Source organism: Hippoglossus hippoglossus, chromosome 19 (assembly GCF_009819705.1).
Source record: "Hippoglossus hippoglossus isolate fHipHip1 chromosome 19, fHipHip1.pri, whole genome shotgun sequence".
NCBI lineage: Eukaryota > Metazoa > Chordata > Actinopteri > Pleuronectiformes > Pleuronectidae > Hippoglossus > Hippoglossus hippoglossus.
In genome coordinates this window covers 10,627,159-10,643,194 of record NC_047169.1, presented here as the reverse complement: position 1 = coordinate 10,643,194, position 16,036 = coordinate 10,627,159, and the positions used below count along the sequence as shown (strand labels likewise).

General features: G+C 43.2%; 1 protein-coding gene across 1 annotated transcript; it reads right to left on the bottom strand.

The window, feature by feature from the left end:
• Nucleotides 1–10,219: 10,219 nt before the first annotated feature.
• LOC117753348 (heparan sulfate glucosamine 3-O-sulfotransferase 2-like) lies at nt 10,220–15,300 on the bottom strand. The gene is made up of 2 exons (XM_034571407.1): nt 14,429–15,300; nt 10,220–11,138 (listed from the first exon to the last, which is right to left on the bottom strand). The coding sequence occupies exons 1-2, from the start codon at nt 14,962–14,964 to the stop codon at nt 10,520–10,522; spliced, it is 1,155 nt and encodes a 384-aa protein (XP_034427298.1). The 5' UTR covers nt 14,965–15,300; the 3' UTR covers nt 10,220–10,519.
• Between the last annotated feature and the right edge of the window lie 736 nt (nt 15,301–16,036).

Genomic DNA, 16,036 nt, shown 5'->3' with positions numbered 1-16,036 from the left:
TTGGCCCAAGGCTGAGCATATTAAGAATTAATGCGGCCTCGTTGTCTTTCTGTTCTTGTAATTTTGAATAACAGTCATCAGTTTTGGGAATTGCATTTTCACCCTCTCACTTCTCAGCTGCCGTATTGAAATTGTGAAAATCACCTTCGGTGTGATGGGGCTGCAAGATGCGTCTCTTAGCAGCAGCAGGGAAGACACAGTGTTGTTTATTTCATTAGGAATTGAGCGTTTGTCTCTATTCAACAGTAAAATGCATGGATGTGTAGTTAATATGCATGGATGAGTGTGATTAGAAAATTCGCAGACTGCAACCCGGACCATTCTGTGAGGATGCCAGGCTTCTCCACTGCTCAAATCAATAATCATTTGCCAATTGTATCAGTTCCAATAGAACATAATTATCAAGACGTCAGTGGAGAATTCAGCAACTTTTGTGACATTACCCTCCTTGACTCCTCAACACGATGCATCTGACATGCTGAATTTCTTTACTTTTTTTTGCCTTTGCTACATTGATGTGTTCGATGCATTTCAGAAAGGCAATTTAATCGTATTGATCAATCCAATCGTGGCCTCTCCTTGGGCCAAATTCGATCCTTGATGCTGCGGCTACGTCTCCATTTTGAGAAACTCTCGTCCCTGGATGGAGGAGCGATGACGAGCAGGATCTTGATGATTAGCTTTCACCTTCTCACCACTTGCTGTTTGGGTGGATCGATGCGTGCGCTGCTGTGGTAAATGGGACATATATGGGGGATGGGGGGGGGGGGGGGGGTGGCCACAATGTGAGGAACACCTGTGTAATAGGACACTTAGCCCTGCAACACTGTGAGCCTCAGAACGTTTCTGCTGAGATTATGACAAAGATTTTTCATCTAACTTGTATAATTCATGTTTGTGGTGGCATTGTACTGTGTATGTGTATAATGTAACATTGTTTTATGTTATAATAGTTTATCATACATCATATTGTATCACAAAACAACACAGATCAAACTACAATCAATAATTACAAAGCAGTTCACATACAAATGCATAATAAAGGTACTTGTTTGAGTGCGATTTAATTAAATTACACTTATAACATTGCATCTTTTTGATATATATATCAGTGATATGCAGTTCATTATGTTAACAGGCTTGTCCATACACAGCACAGGCATTGTGGAAAAACTAAAAGAATGGACCATTCTCATAAACACATTACTATCTCACACTGATTGAAAATATGTCATGTGTTTTTTCTGTTGTTTTTTTTCTGTTTGAAGAAGCGGTCACCATTTACCTCAATTGTATTGGATTTGGCTGCAACGCTGTTTACCCCTGAAAAGTGCTTTGTGGACTCAAACACTTCACCCACCCCTCCATCAGCATAGGGGTGAGTAGATAATAAGTTCATTTTTATTTTGGGGTGAACTATCCCTTTATAACGGATGATGTGTCTCCTCTTCCACCTGTTTCACAAAAATGAAGACAAAACATTCCAAACAGATGCAGCCATGGCGCACGTTTTAACATAATCTGCTGATACAAGTGCTCGACCAACCGTGAGTCAGTCTCAGCCGTCAATTTTCACCGTATTTTTATAGCATCAAATAGATTTAAACAAATCATCAATTTAACATACCAATGTATGTGTGATAAGTGTGATAAGACCAACCTAAAATGACAGAAACAATTTTCTTTGAAATAAAATTATTCAGTCTGTGCTTTGACCAGTCAGTCCACTAACATGGAGGAGGTGGTGTTGTGATGTATACTGCATGCCACTAGGGGGCAATCAAGATGCATTTCAGTGCTGCATTTGTAGTCAGCTGATTGCCATCTGCAACATCACAGCCAGATGGCAATAGATAGCCAAAACTCTTTATAAAAAAACAGTAAAAACAGGCTCCGCCCTCTTTGTTTTTTTTTACTTCTCACAGTCAGATTAGCAAAAAAACAAAAAAAAATATTATCTTCTCCTATTCATTTTAGCATTTTAGCATCTTAGCATTGCACTAAATAACAACCTACAGACGACTAAATGTATTCTCAATGCAAGCCTCTTTCCCCCTGCTGGCTGGCAAACAAATTCAATTATTTAGTCGTCTCAGGAGCGAGCGTGTCAGTTATTTCTCTTCTCCCGAGTCCAGTGAAGCAGTACTTTAGTCCCCTTTTAATTGGAGATGAAAAATCTAGCAAGCTTTGAGTGCAGTTGGAGAGAGAGCACGCTGCTTTTTAGGCGATGCAATATACATAACGTGTCATGTGGGACATCCGAGGCTGAATTACATAACCCAGAGTGGTGCCTTGAAAACAACACCCAAGGAAACCGTGTTCTTGTTGGCGGACCAGAGGCAACTCCCATGAACCATCAGGATTAGTCCTCATTGTTCCTTTCCCTGTCATTTGTCACCACAAAAGGCTTTTTTTACACAACAGAACCATCACACAGGATATAATCTCCATTATTTCTCTGCTGAGCATTTCATCTTCACGCAGATTTAAGATGGTTTTCATTTTGAAATGGCAGAAAACCTTCACCTGTGAAATGTCTGAGACCCAGTAGCCATATTCCTCCCACATGCTGCACCCTCTCCTACATGAGGCACAGCAGCGAGTGGCTGGAATCCCAAGAACTCGCCAATAACAGAGGACTCATCAGGATGCTAGGGAGCGAGGTGTGAAGTGTCAAAGTTGGACATACAGCCAGCGCATGTCTGCCACGCTTCCACTGACACTCATCCTACACCATTGGCTGTGCGAGGAATGATTGACTGAGAGGTTGATTATGCATCTTCCAGCCAGGTGGTTGGCAGGCAGAGCGGCGCATATCACCAGATTGCTGCATCAGCCAAAGTGTGAGGCCACAGTTTCTGGCATCGGTGTGTCTGGACGAACATCACAGGAATAATAAAACGATGCGGGGACGTCAATCATCACCTAAAATGTGTCTGTTCAGTTGTAGATCCATTTTTTTCTCTCTTTCCACCCCGTTTTGTTGGCAGCAGTCTCTCCATCTTGTATCTTGTATCATTAGAGGCGTTTGAGCGGTGCTGAGACGGGAGACAGACGAGTAAAAAACTCGAGGTTCCTGGGTTCTTGTGGGAGAGGGAGAAAGTCTTTGATGTGGTGGAGTTTCATAGAGGCAAATAACACACTTTGATATTTCATAAGCCATCTCTGCAAAAAAAATCAAACGGGCACAAACAGCACAAACACACACACACACAAATCTGCGTGCACGCTCTGTCAGAGACGACGTTCGAATTACCACCCAGCCGAAAGATTTGCACTTATTTTGGCTGCAGATATTTGTCTTACACACGGCGCAGCTTTCGAAAAGTTCCAATCTTCTCGAGGACCGCTGAGTGAATGTCTGTCCCGTTTGATTTTGAGAGGAAGATAAATTAGTGTTTGGATGAACATAAAAGGTAATGTATTCATAAAAGCCGTGATGAGTGCAGCTGTCTCCAGCATCTGACATCCAATCTGAGACGAGCCGCCCGGGAGGTTGGACCATCCTCCACTGTGGGGGGCGTGTGTGTGTGTGTGTGTGTGTGTGCGCCTGTGTGCCTGTGCATGTACGTGTGTGTTTGTGCTGTGATGTTTATGAGCACAACAAAAAATTAATCATCTGATTGAATATCATTTATATTTACGTGAGGAAAAACAGTTTTGTCTTGATAATAGTTTAATCCCAGAATAGATAAATCAATAGTCAATGACGGGCAATATTTTAATGTCTGGGCAATATTCTATAGGATTGATTATTGATTAAGACAAGTTGTTGATAGAAATATTAGTGAATTAAAAATGTTTGGCCTTTTGATTTTAAATAATTCTAGTTAATGTGAAATAATAATGGTGGTTTTAATTGAACCCTACTTTACAAAAAGAAGAAATTGTTGGACCAACTTAAAAAATGCCTCAATTTGTAATGCAGAAGTGAATTAAGTTTGTTGAAATTGAAGTCAACAAGTTATATTAACACAATTAATTAATTAATTGGAAAAATTGAAAAAAATATGTGAATGTGAATAAATAATGAACAATAAAATAATAATAAATAATATTATTATTTTATTTTTTTGTTTCCCATTATTTACTGATTGTTTTCACAGCGTAAATCTGTAAGTAGAGCATTTAGTCTTTCTCACCAGTCCCTGTTGACATTTTAAATCTAATTCTTCAGCCTCCGCTCACACTTTCCCATGAGTCAATTGATCTTATAGCATTAATTTGTATCTAGAATACGTGCCAAGGCTTTTGCACAGCAAACCAAGACTGATGTGTAATTTAAAGTAGCTTCACACACTGGAGGCGGACTCCCAAATCACACACTCGTCACCCAGGTTCAGTGTGTGCATCCTTTCAGGCTGCTCATTATATTAAAACTCATTCCCTTCTCTGTCGTTAAAGAAAAGGTTGCTCCCACTGATATAATTCCCCATTTGTTAATTATTTGGGTTTGGATTTGTGTTCATTACCTGAAAAAACAGTTTGGGTGTAAAAACCTTCACGCAGAGCCTCTCTCTCGCTGGCTTCCATTATTGTTGCTCCGGCTCTGTGAGGCCTCCTGCAACGAGAAGCTCAAACCGCCCCCTTCCTCCCCGTCAAAATCCTAATGCACCGCATGTCGACTCAGGTGTGGTCTCGAGCCCAGGGGTTGCTGATACATCAGATGTGTTTTGGTTTGCCGCGAATGTGAGGTTCATCTGGAGGCAGCCTTGGGATGAGGCTTGTTATTCTCCTCGGTGAGACATGAGCCACACACTCTAATTAGAACACATCTCCTGGTGGGAGAGATGCCTCCAATCTAATCAGCCCTGTACCTCACTTTAGCGGCTCCACAGAAAACACAGCCGCTCGTCTGACAAACACAGACGACAACAAGGAGATGGCACCGAACAACTGTTTCTGATTTGGAGGATTTTACGGAATTTCACAGATCTAAATCTTGAAAGGGCGCGTGCCCAACAGATTCTCCCGTCTCTGCCATCTTCCTCTCACTTCCTGCTGGAGACAAGTTAAAAAGAGGTGGGCAGGAGGCTGTTGACGTGTATCAAATCTGAATGCAAATAAAAAATCTCTTTAAAAACCATCAGTGATTAAAAATAACTAAGACCACGGGCTCTGTTTCACCTGAAAATTAAGTCAGTTATACTTCTTCAGCCCATAGCTTGAATAGAGTACATCACATGCACATACTCTTATTAAGTGTCATCCCCACAGACTGCCGTTCTAACATTGGTCTGCAAATAGCTGCAGAACATGTATCGTTACGTGGCTGAGACTGTGCCACACTTGTCAGCACTTCACTTTAATTTGGCTCCAAAGCCACTGGTGACTTCGACCGCTGGGACATCCCGTCGGGCTGCTGCACAAGTTAAACTATTCTGAGGCATTAGGACTGAAGGAGGTGCACGCGGCTGAATCGCAGCCACTGCAGTGTCAGCCGCTGTCTCACTCGGAAACCAGGGAACCTCATTCTTTCTCATGTGAACAGCAGAGTGCAGGACGAGGCTGTGTGAATGTGTTTTAATTCAGTGCAGCTTAAATAGAGCATGAATGTAAAATTTTGCTTGATTTTTCTTTCTTTCTTTGTTTTTGTTGCCATAATAGCATTGGTAACAGTTAAATGCAAAAAAAGTGAGCACAATATTAACATTTCAGGGGGACATGTTCCTTTTAAAAAAAAAATCCTTTGCCACTGCTTCCATCTTATTTCAGCGCTCATTAAAAATCCAAAAGAGTGAATGTTTGAAGCTGCATTAACCAAGTGGGATTCTGCTGGAGATGAACTGCATTACGTGCACGGAGAACATCACTGTGACATTTAAACACTTTAAGTCTGTCCTCAGCCACCGCACTCCATTTTATTTAGTTATTTATTCTTTTGCTGCTTTGGATGAAAGTAGATTTTCTTTCTGTTTTGATTTTTCTCCCCTCCAGTAAAAAAAGAAGAAAAAAAAGAAGTATTGCGGCTTTCAGCATTAATCAATATGAGATCACAACATTCAAAAATGACTATCAAGAATGCTCTAAGCCTCTTTCTGAAACTCTCTGCGGAGGGTGAGAGATAAAAAGAACAATATGTCTCTGCTCTCTGTCCTTGAAGTTTCATTATTAGTCTCAGCAATAACCAGTGCTTATCACCAGCACGCTAACTGATCCCTTCAGCTCCTTCAGGTATTTTGAGCATTCAATAATTACCAAAGCACCTCTATGGGGATGAAATAATGTTGCACGATATATGAAAATCCCTTAATTAAAACGTAACCTTGCGTGGGGAACAGTTTGAAGGGAATCATTTAGCCCTGATGTTTCCACAACAACAACAAGATATAAAAAGATATATTCATCAACACATTAGTCTTAACAAATGCTCATTAAGCTTAACAAGCACCTCATTAGCTGGAGTGCAAATAGGTCACGTCGTGGTGCTGTGAAACGCAAAGGTTTGCATGATTTGCATGAGTTTGGCTCCTGAGGGAATTCATATTTGAAAAGAAAGCTGAGTGTGTGTATACGTGCGCGTGTGTGTGTGTGAGAAAAGAGAAAGAGAGATTTGACCCGCAAGCAATCTCTGGAGAGCCGTCCACTTGCAGAGTCTAATCAGACTCTGGCTGATGCTTGTTCTCGGGGATCGCTCCTCTCCAGCCCTCAGGCCTAATTAGGACCCATGTGTACCGTCTAGAGCTGCTGCTGCTGCTGCTGCTGCTGCTGCTGCTTCACTGTGACGACTGGATAGACGCTCACCTGTGTGTGTGTGTGTGTGTGTGTGTGTGTGTGTGTGTGTGTGTGTGTGTGTGTGTGTGTGTGTGTGTGTGTGTGTGTGTGTGCACGCCCAGCAAGCCACAGAAATGAGCTGCCGGCGAGTGTGATGGCGAGAAGGCCGTGAGAGGTGCTGGAGCCACGCCGCCTCTACGCCCCCCACCTGGAGGTCGTATGAGTTTAATGAGTGTTAGGATGAGGAGAGAGTGAAAGAGAAGCTGCGTGGAGAGAGAGAGAGTGGGAAAAAGAAAATAGTCAGACGTCTGGGCTGAGAGAGGGTCACACAGAGTCAAACAACTTTTATCATTTTTTCCTGCTCTTTTCTTTAACAACGCACTGTAACCATTTGCAGACGAGGGGGAAGAACAAGGAGCCCTGAACATGCGAGTGGCTTTTCAAGACTTCCTGCGGCTCGGCTTCCCTATATCACCATGTCAAACACCAACACTTCTTCAAAGCCCAGTGTACTCTGCTACATGCAAATTTCAAGAGAGCCTCAGATGAAGCAGCATTCCAACAGATAAAAGTGGCAGCAGACTTCTGAGGTATGGAGATAACAGCGAGAGGAGCGACGTGTCCTACATTTCCGCTGCGAGCGAGAACCGCAATTAATGAGCATTATTACTTAAGAAAACAGACTCTCACAGACACAGTGTTTTAACATCCATTGTGACGGATGCAGATAAAGATGCTGAGTAACTCTGTGCTCCTCTGTTTCTTTCAGGGAATATCTAATCAATATGTACTGTCCATGCGTCAGCTTACCCTTATGTAGGATCTCAATTTCTTGAGATTGATTTATTTAATTTCTTGCCGTTGTTTGTTAGGAGCGACAATTTTAAAGTGCAAAGAATAGTTACAGAGTAAATATTTTGTGCTAAGAGGCTCCAATTAAATACTTACTGGGAATAGGAGGCAATTATGATTGGACGGGACGCTGAACTAAAGGTTACCCACAATATATTGAATGAGTACACAGCCCATTACAGCCCACACACTCTGTAACCACTTTATTTTACTGCCCCTGGCCTAACACTGTAATCCAGTTTTCACTGTTCGGATCAAAGTGGTGTCACCGAAAAATATTGTCCATAACCTCAGTTTTTATCCTGAGTCGTAATTTGCTGAGTTTCTGATAAGTGTGCGACAAATGAATTTACACTTCTATGGTATCTTTCAATCAGCTGTGATTGTCAGATGGATCGCAGGATTTCCTCTTCATTAAAAAAGTACTCACAATAACAATTTCATGGCACCCTACTGATAAGTTTCCCGTGTTTATAATAGATTCAGAACGTTATTTCCCAAAGTACTTGATTTGGTAAATTGAATCATGTCTCATCTAATTTCAAAATAAATTGCGTCTGAGGTAAATCATTGGGCGGCATGGTGGTCCAGTGGTTCCCAGGTTCCAGCCACCAAAGTCACATGCACAGTTGGAGCTATCTCCGGGCTCCGCCAGCTCATTCTCACTTCTCACACAGTCACTGCCAGACACGCTCGCCCTGAGCCAATCACCCGTAAGCCATCAATGTTTGCAATGTTCTCTCTCACCCTCCTGTCTTCTCGCTGTCAGTTCAGTTCCGTGTTCAGTGTCCACTTCCGCCCCTGCACCGCCTCAACTCCTGGTCTTCTCCCTCCAGAAGCAGCCGTGAGACGTCCCATCTGCGTGCTCTGTCACTATTTTATCGAAAAGTGTTTCCTGATCGAAACTGACTGTAGTGCGTGAGTGTGAGCGGTTGTTTGTCTCTGTGTGTTGGTTCTGTGACCGGTGACATGTCCAGGGTGTACCCCGCCTCTCGCCCAGTGTCAGCTGGGATCAGTTCCCTCCCGCAACCCATAAAGGGTAAGTAGTATAAATGATGGATGTATTATCATGTCATTTCAATATCAACACCTCTTCCCAGTAACAATATAACTTTACGCTATAATTAGGACTTAATCAGAAACTCAAGAAGTACTTGAAATTTATTTCTAAGTCTTAAACACAAAGTCATTACATCTTAAATCCAAACCAATTGTCTCTAAAGTGTTCCCTTTTTTAATCTTTAAGTCTATTTTGTAACCCGGCTAATGCCTTTCTTTTTTTTATTTATCTTCTTTGCCTTTTATTTGTCTTTCCTACAAATCTTATTTCTTACAATGAACTCTCTAACTTTAATCCATTGCTTTCCTTTGCCCCTGGTTGTAAAGCCCTCAACTCCTGTTGTTTTTAATGTGCTTTATCAATAAATCTGACTTGACTTGCATAACTGTGCACCAAACCAGCATGATAATTAGCCTCCCATATAATAAATGTGATAAATCCTTATGTTCCAAAGTCTTAACCATCTCATCAACTGGTGCGATATTGAATGTGAGGGGCTAATTACTCACCACACACTGCCTCAGTTCATAAAATCTCCCATAATATCTCCTTCATACATCACAGAGGGTTTTTCCTGTCTTCCTGCAGCCGAGCATCAGTCTGGCTGGAGCTCAGATATTCTCCCTTTAGTATTCACATCGTGTCGCCAGATCCAAACTTTTTCGCCGCAATCGTGCGACGCGCAGTCCCACAATCTGTTTGATAACCTGCCACGACGAGGTGTTCCCTGCTTTGTCTTTGAAAAAGTGATTGAAATTCCTCACACCTACACCCACTCGTCGGCCCACTGCAAAGCGAGGCGACGCAACAAACCTTACACAGGATGCAATAAACCTCGGAGGTTTTCACTGGCGACGCAGGTGACAGATATGAAAAGTGTCACAGCAGTCTAATCTGTCCAGGAGCACATTTTTTTTGCTGGTGAGGAGGGAGGTGCAGCACAAATGCAGCCACTTTCCCAGAGGTTGAGTAATGACGTCAATTTGTCAGTTTCATGAAACATTCTTTGATTTTGTGTTTTTGTGGAATTCAAGCAAAATCAGGACTAAAAAGGATTATTATTTTTAAATGGAATCAGCATGAATGTAACAAGGTCCAGAATTCACATGAGACAGACTCATCGTTTCACATTTGTATTTGTGCATCTCTTTCATTTAATGGCGTTCATGGACGAGCATTGTGGGTAAGGCAATGATTAAATACCGTTTGTAACAAAAATATAAACATGGATTTCTGCAGACGTGAGCACAGAATACAAAGTGAGGTTCTGCTCGCAATAGCATGTATGAAAAAAAAAAAGAAACACGGATCTTTTCGCTCCGTATAGAAACTGATGAGACCAACGGTTAGGAACATTAGGTGGGTCACACTTGTGTTATGGCTTTACACTTCAGATTTACCACCACAGTGCTGCAGCTTAATTCTGCTCTCCCTGAAGACTTCGCTGACATTTTCCAAGGTCTTGCTTTCAAACCCCTGCCTTGATTAGTGAAGCAGGTTTTTTCGAGAGGAACTAATCCCATTCCCTGGAATTCTCTCTCTCTCTCTCTCTCTCTCGCTCTCTCTCTCTCTTTCGTTCTATTTTTTTTACAAACGAGTCAGCAAACGGGGGGATCTAGTCAGCAGCAATCCAACAGTAACAGGAGGAGAAATCATGTGATCCCGAAGCTGAAATGATGTCTATATCTAGCAATAAACAGGACGCTGAGGATGGCGGCTGGCACCCGATCGTGCAAGTGCAAAAAGCAATGTCATCTCACATTTTATTTTTTATTGGTGTTGTTTAAAAAGAATAATACTGCGTTTGCTGTTTTGCACAAATTGTCTGGAGACTGCTGATAGTTAGCCGTGATATAATACTGTATTTTTCTTGCACTATTTAAAAACAAACCATTAGTCCCACTTAAAATCATGACCCACCATTTCATAAAACTTGACATTATAAGGTCTATAGAAGTCTCGCAATTGCTCAATAGCATCTCTGTCTATCTGCACATGAGTCCTGCCCTTGGACTTGCCCAGGCAGCGTGGCGAGCCGCTGCTCTCTGGCTTCTTAAGGCAGGGGAAACCTTTGGTGCGGTTGAAATAGAAGTGTTTGTCTGTGACTATGCGCTTTAAACCGAGGAAGTCTTGCACCCGAGCCAGCTCCCCTGCCGGGTCTGTGATAAGACGCTCCCCGCTCACAAAGTGGATCTGAGCCAGGGGGAAGTAGCGGAGCCAGTTTTCGAGGTGCAGAGCGTACAGGCCGATGCGGATGGCATTCCAGGACGTGTCCACTATGCCCAGGCACTGGTTCCTGAAGGCCAGCTCCTGGAAGGTCGGCAGGTCGGGGGTTTTGGATAACGTCTGAGTGTAGTCGGATATTGCACGAGTGACGGGGTCTCGCACCACCACGATGAGTTTGGTATTCTGGGACATGGCGGAGATCCGGCGTGGTGTTTCTTTAGTCACAAAGTAGCTTGGCGTCTTCTCCATCGTTATTTGGCTTTCAAGAGTCCTTGGCATTAAACCTCTGAATGAGAGATAGAAACACAAAGTGAAAGTTCCAGTAAGATGAAGATTCCTCACTCACATTGACATTACTTTGTATGTTAGTTTTAATTACCGCAAATGCTAAGAGACTCAGCCACAGAGGACATAATGTCCTTGTATTAAAAAAGTGTGTTTTAGATGCCTGGTGAATAGAGAAGAAGAATAACACATCATAAATGAGAAGCTCCAGTTTGGCTGTGAACCTCATTTCTCCATGGAAATGATAATAGGAGCAGTGAAGCAGTGTCACAGTGGTCTGTTGTCACTGGAGACTTGCAGACAGCTCTCCTCTGCATCAGCCCTGCCTGGCTCAACAGCAATAAATCACTCTGAAATGCAACAGAACACATATATAGCGGAGTGACTCTGCCAGGTTACTTCTGGGTCTTCAAAGTAGGCCACTGTGCTCTTTGATAATAAAAGATTTGAACAGGTACGCCTTCACACAGTCATCGACTCAAGTTTGAATGGAAACCATCCAAGAACAAGGACAGACTTTTAAAAAGAGACAGTAAATAGGGCTGTGAAATTAGAGATTTATTCATTTGATTTACCTCTCAACTAATTACTTTATCACTTGGTTTAGATAACATCAGAAAACGTAAAATTGAATAAAAGCCCATTACAATTTTCTAAGCCCCACGGCGTTGTGAAATGTTTTGCTTTGTCCGACCAGCAGCGCAACACTTTTACTGTTCAGACAAGGACAACAAGCTTTGATTTAGATATTAGGAGCTGATTAATTTCGGCAGCTATTTTAATAACTGCCAAATTGATTGCAGCTCTATCTGTAAATGAACGCTCCCGTGTGTCTATTGGTTGGAATTTGCGGTCGTAGCAGGGGCGGATCCAGGGGGGGGGGCACTGGCCCAGCTAATTGGCCTCTGAAGTGCCCCTGTCCTGTATTGTCCTGTCAGTAGTCTTTCTTTCAAATGAGCTAGTTACTTACTAATAACAATAAATATGACAATTTGTTATGATTTAGCTTTTAAGTACACAAGGAACTATTTTCTAAATATATTCAATGATGTGCGGCTTTGCTCAGTGGAAAAGAGGTAACAGTAAACAATTAAATGTGCACTTTGCTGAATCAGGAGCTGTGCATGGTTGTTGGACGTTTAACTGGCCCCTCTGTGTAAATTGTGGCCCCTGATTTTGCAAACTCCTTGATCTGCCACTGGTTCGCAGAGGACTGATATATTCTATCTGTTGCATTTAACCAGCTTGTCCCCAGGCTCTGTTGAAACTACCACTAGGGGGCACCACTCCAGGAATGCACACAAAGAATTTAATTACGCTGCGCTAAATTGAAAATAAATACTGTTGCATAAAAAAAGGACACAGGTCATTTGAGAGGGGTTGAGATTCATTTTCTGTGTTTACATTCTTGAAACATGTGGAATAACTGTGTTTATGTGTTTTCCGCAGGAGAGCACGTCCACGGCCCACCTCGCCGCTCAGACTCATTGAACCGTTATTGCAGTTCTTCTCATTTGTCCTCCTCAGTCTGCATCTGAAGTGTCCACGATCAGGAACTTCAGGGGTCTTTCATCACATCTCTGTTCCCTTTTATTTTTCCTTTTTGCATGAAAAGCCGAACATCGGCCCATTGAGAATCAGAGCGTGAACAGTTATCTGGCCTTCACAGATGACTGTTTACATGTGTTTCAGAGAAGCAGCTGTTTATTTTGAAGGCATTCCTCCAAAAGTCAGCGGCTTGGCATTTGACCTCGGCAGCTTTGACAGCTGCCAGTCAAGTTATGGTAATGGACGCGGGGTCCACGTCTGCGGGACGCATCGCTGAGATAAAAGTGCTCCAGCCTCCGAGCGTCCTGAGGAGCACCAATTAGTGGAGATATTTCACTCCGTAATTATTTGATGATACCACTGATACACGTACCTCCTGCGGGGTACATGACAGCCGATCATTAACGTGGAATGTATTTGGAAGTCGAGCGTGTTGTGTGCTTGTGTGCATGTGTACACAATGCTTCATGACTGACGCATAAGTCCGCTTTTATTTTGTAATAATGATCTAGATGCTCCTTGTGCGTAGACAGATACTTGATTATCCGTCAAACAAGGCAATTTTACAAGGAGGACTGTGTTAAAAGTGCATCATTAAATGTTTTAGAATCAATAAATCTTTCATTTTAATAGTCATTTCTATAAACAAACGCCACAGCGTCTCAGAGGCCTGGCAGCCAGAGGAGCCCTGCACGCCGCAGTTTACACAGTTTGTCTGCAGAGGTTGGGTTTTATGAGAAATCTGATGAATTGCTCCACAGTACATCTTGGGAAGAAACAAAGAGGGCCACTGTTCTGCCGCTCTAAACAGAGCCTGGGATCCCAAAGTTTCTGGCGATAGGAACATAAAATGAGTCCGAAAACTGCGGAAAAAACACATCGAGCATGTTTGCCCTCCTCCAAACGCAGCGTACTGTACACAGAGCGGCAGAGAGGAGGGGGACGAGGAACTGGGCGATGCCGACAGGGAGAAGCTGGCTTTACATGATGCTCAGCAGCGTTTACACTGATTACACAGAGACTTACAGTTGTCTCAGCTTTCATGTAAATAATCATAACCTATGTATAAGGTTAAAGTAACAACGTCAAGAGTAGATGATAGATAGACACAAAATAATCACTTTAATACCAGTATGTTTCAAATTCCAGTTGTAGAAATGTAGAATTAATAAAACATACAAAGAATAAATTAGACACTGGTATACATGATGTTTATATTGGCTAAATATCAGAATCTGGATGTTGGACATATATGTTGTAAATTGTGGCCCCTGGTTTAGAAAAATCCTAGATCCGCCACTGTCACTTTATTCATCTTAATTTAGCGCGTTAGCATGTTGACGTTTGTTTACAGTGCAGAACAATTTCCCTGTCCGTGTAATTGCAATTTTTCTATATTCCCGTGTTCAATATTTATACTATATTTATCATGTTTACACTGTAATTATCATTGCTGTTTTTATATTTTCATATTGGCAATATTTTGTATATTTCATTCTTTATAACGCATGTTTAATTATTATTTTGCTATCACCTTTTCAATGTGGCAAATTTCCCTCATTGGAAGACTGATAACGGAAAATCTTATTTTAATTATCACACAAAAAAACTTCAATTAAGGCTGATGTCGATTTCATTAACTTTCCAGGTATTTTGGGGATGAAGCAACAAAGTGCCCATTTGACCTGCTGATCCTAGATCCGCCCCTGGATTGGACACACGCATGTACAGGTGAGCTCTTACCTGTACCACTCCAGGCCTCTGTCATAGTTCCTGTCGAAGAAGTGCGTCTCTGTGCCAGCTGCTCGCACATCTGGATGGATCCTGATGAACTCCAGCACGGCTCTCGTCCCTCCCTTTTTCACACCAACGATGATCGCGTTCGGCAACTTTTTATTCCCAAACTTTGAATTCCCCATCAGAGGACTGGGAGTGTCGCTCCTGACGGCGAGGAGGTGACTGGAGGAGGAGGAGAAGGAGGAGGAGGAGGCGCGCTGCTCGGGCTTCTTCTCCCGGGGCTGCACCTCGGCGCTGCTCGGTCTCGCCTCCAACTGCAAGACGCAGGAGAGGGAGGATTTCTGGAGCCGCCTTTTGGCTCCATCGGCCGGGACGAGTTGACAGCTCGGCGGCGCATCACCTGACCTGTGCATGACGGTGCCCACGGGGAAGAGTGCGCAGTAGCACAGGTAGGACAGGAACAGGGAGAGCAGGCAGATGGAGGTTCTCGTGAGCCGGTGCGAGAAGGGGAGAAGTCGACTGAGGAGGAGCACGCATGCCATCTCTCCATGGATATGAACAGTGCATGGTTTTCTAATGGGTCCTCTCCTGTATCCCGTGTGGCTGCTGTCAAAGTGGCCGAACTGCCCAACACACTCCAGAGCAGCAAAATGCGTAAAAACTTCAGTTCAACACTTCCACCACTTCATCCACAGCATCACAATCCACGCGTCTCCTCGGGTCAGGAAGGGAACATGAGTCCCTGGCGGCTGCGCACCGACGTCCTCCTGCTCCAAAACTCCCGGACGTCTCCATGGTCGTAGCGCACGAGGAGCGCGCTCTCTCCGGTGGCTCGAGCGCACTGTCAGCTCGAGACCTGCTGAGAGACAGAGAAATACTTCACCACGGTGACGTCAGAGCATCTTTGCAACTGAGAGGTGGGAAAGTATCCAGCTCTCTCCCTCTCTCTCTCTCTCTCTCTCTCCTCTCTCTCAGACATCTGACTTCACCCTCAGGAAACAGGCGAGATGAGTCCACAAGCCTTATTTTCATCCACATTTAGGGGAATTCAACATCTGAATATGTTCACATAACAAGAAGCAAAAGATAAGCGTGGCTCACACATATTTAGGCTACATGACAGAAGAACTTAAAGAGAAAATGAAAATTCACTCATTATCTACTCACCCCTGTGCCGATGGAGGTGGTGGGTGAAGTGTTTGAGTCCACAAAACACTTTTGGAGTTTCAAGGGTAAACAGCGTTGCAGCCAAATCCAATGCAATTGAGTAGAACTCGTGATACTCACAAGCTCTCGCGAGAACTGCAGCAGAAACCTGGTGGATATCAGCTGAGATTTTGGCTTAAAACAAGGTGTAAATGACGACGTTTCCAGTCAAATTTGAATGTTGGGGCTTCCGGACACTTGGATGACACCACAGGAGCAGTATGGAGGCACTATATGTTTTTTATCCTGTTCTTTTAAGTTTGAAGAAGTGGTCACCATTTGCTTCAATTGTATTGGATTTGGCTGCAACGATGTTTACCTCTGAAACTCCAGAAGTGTTTTGTGGACTCAAACACTTCACCCACCCCCTCCATCGGCACAGTGGTGAGTAGATAATGAGTGAATTTT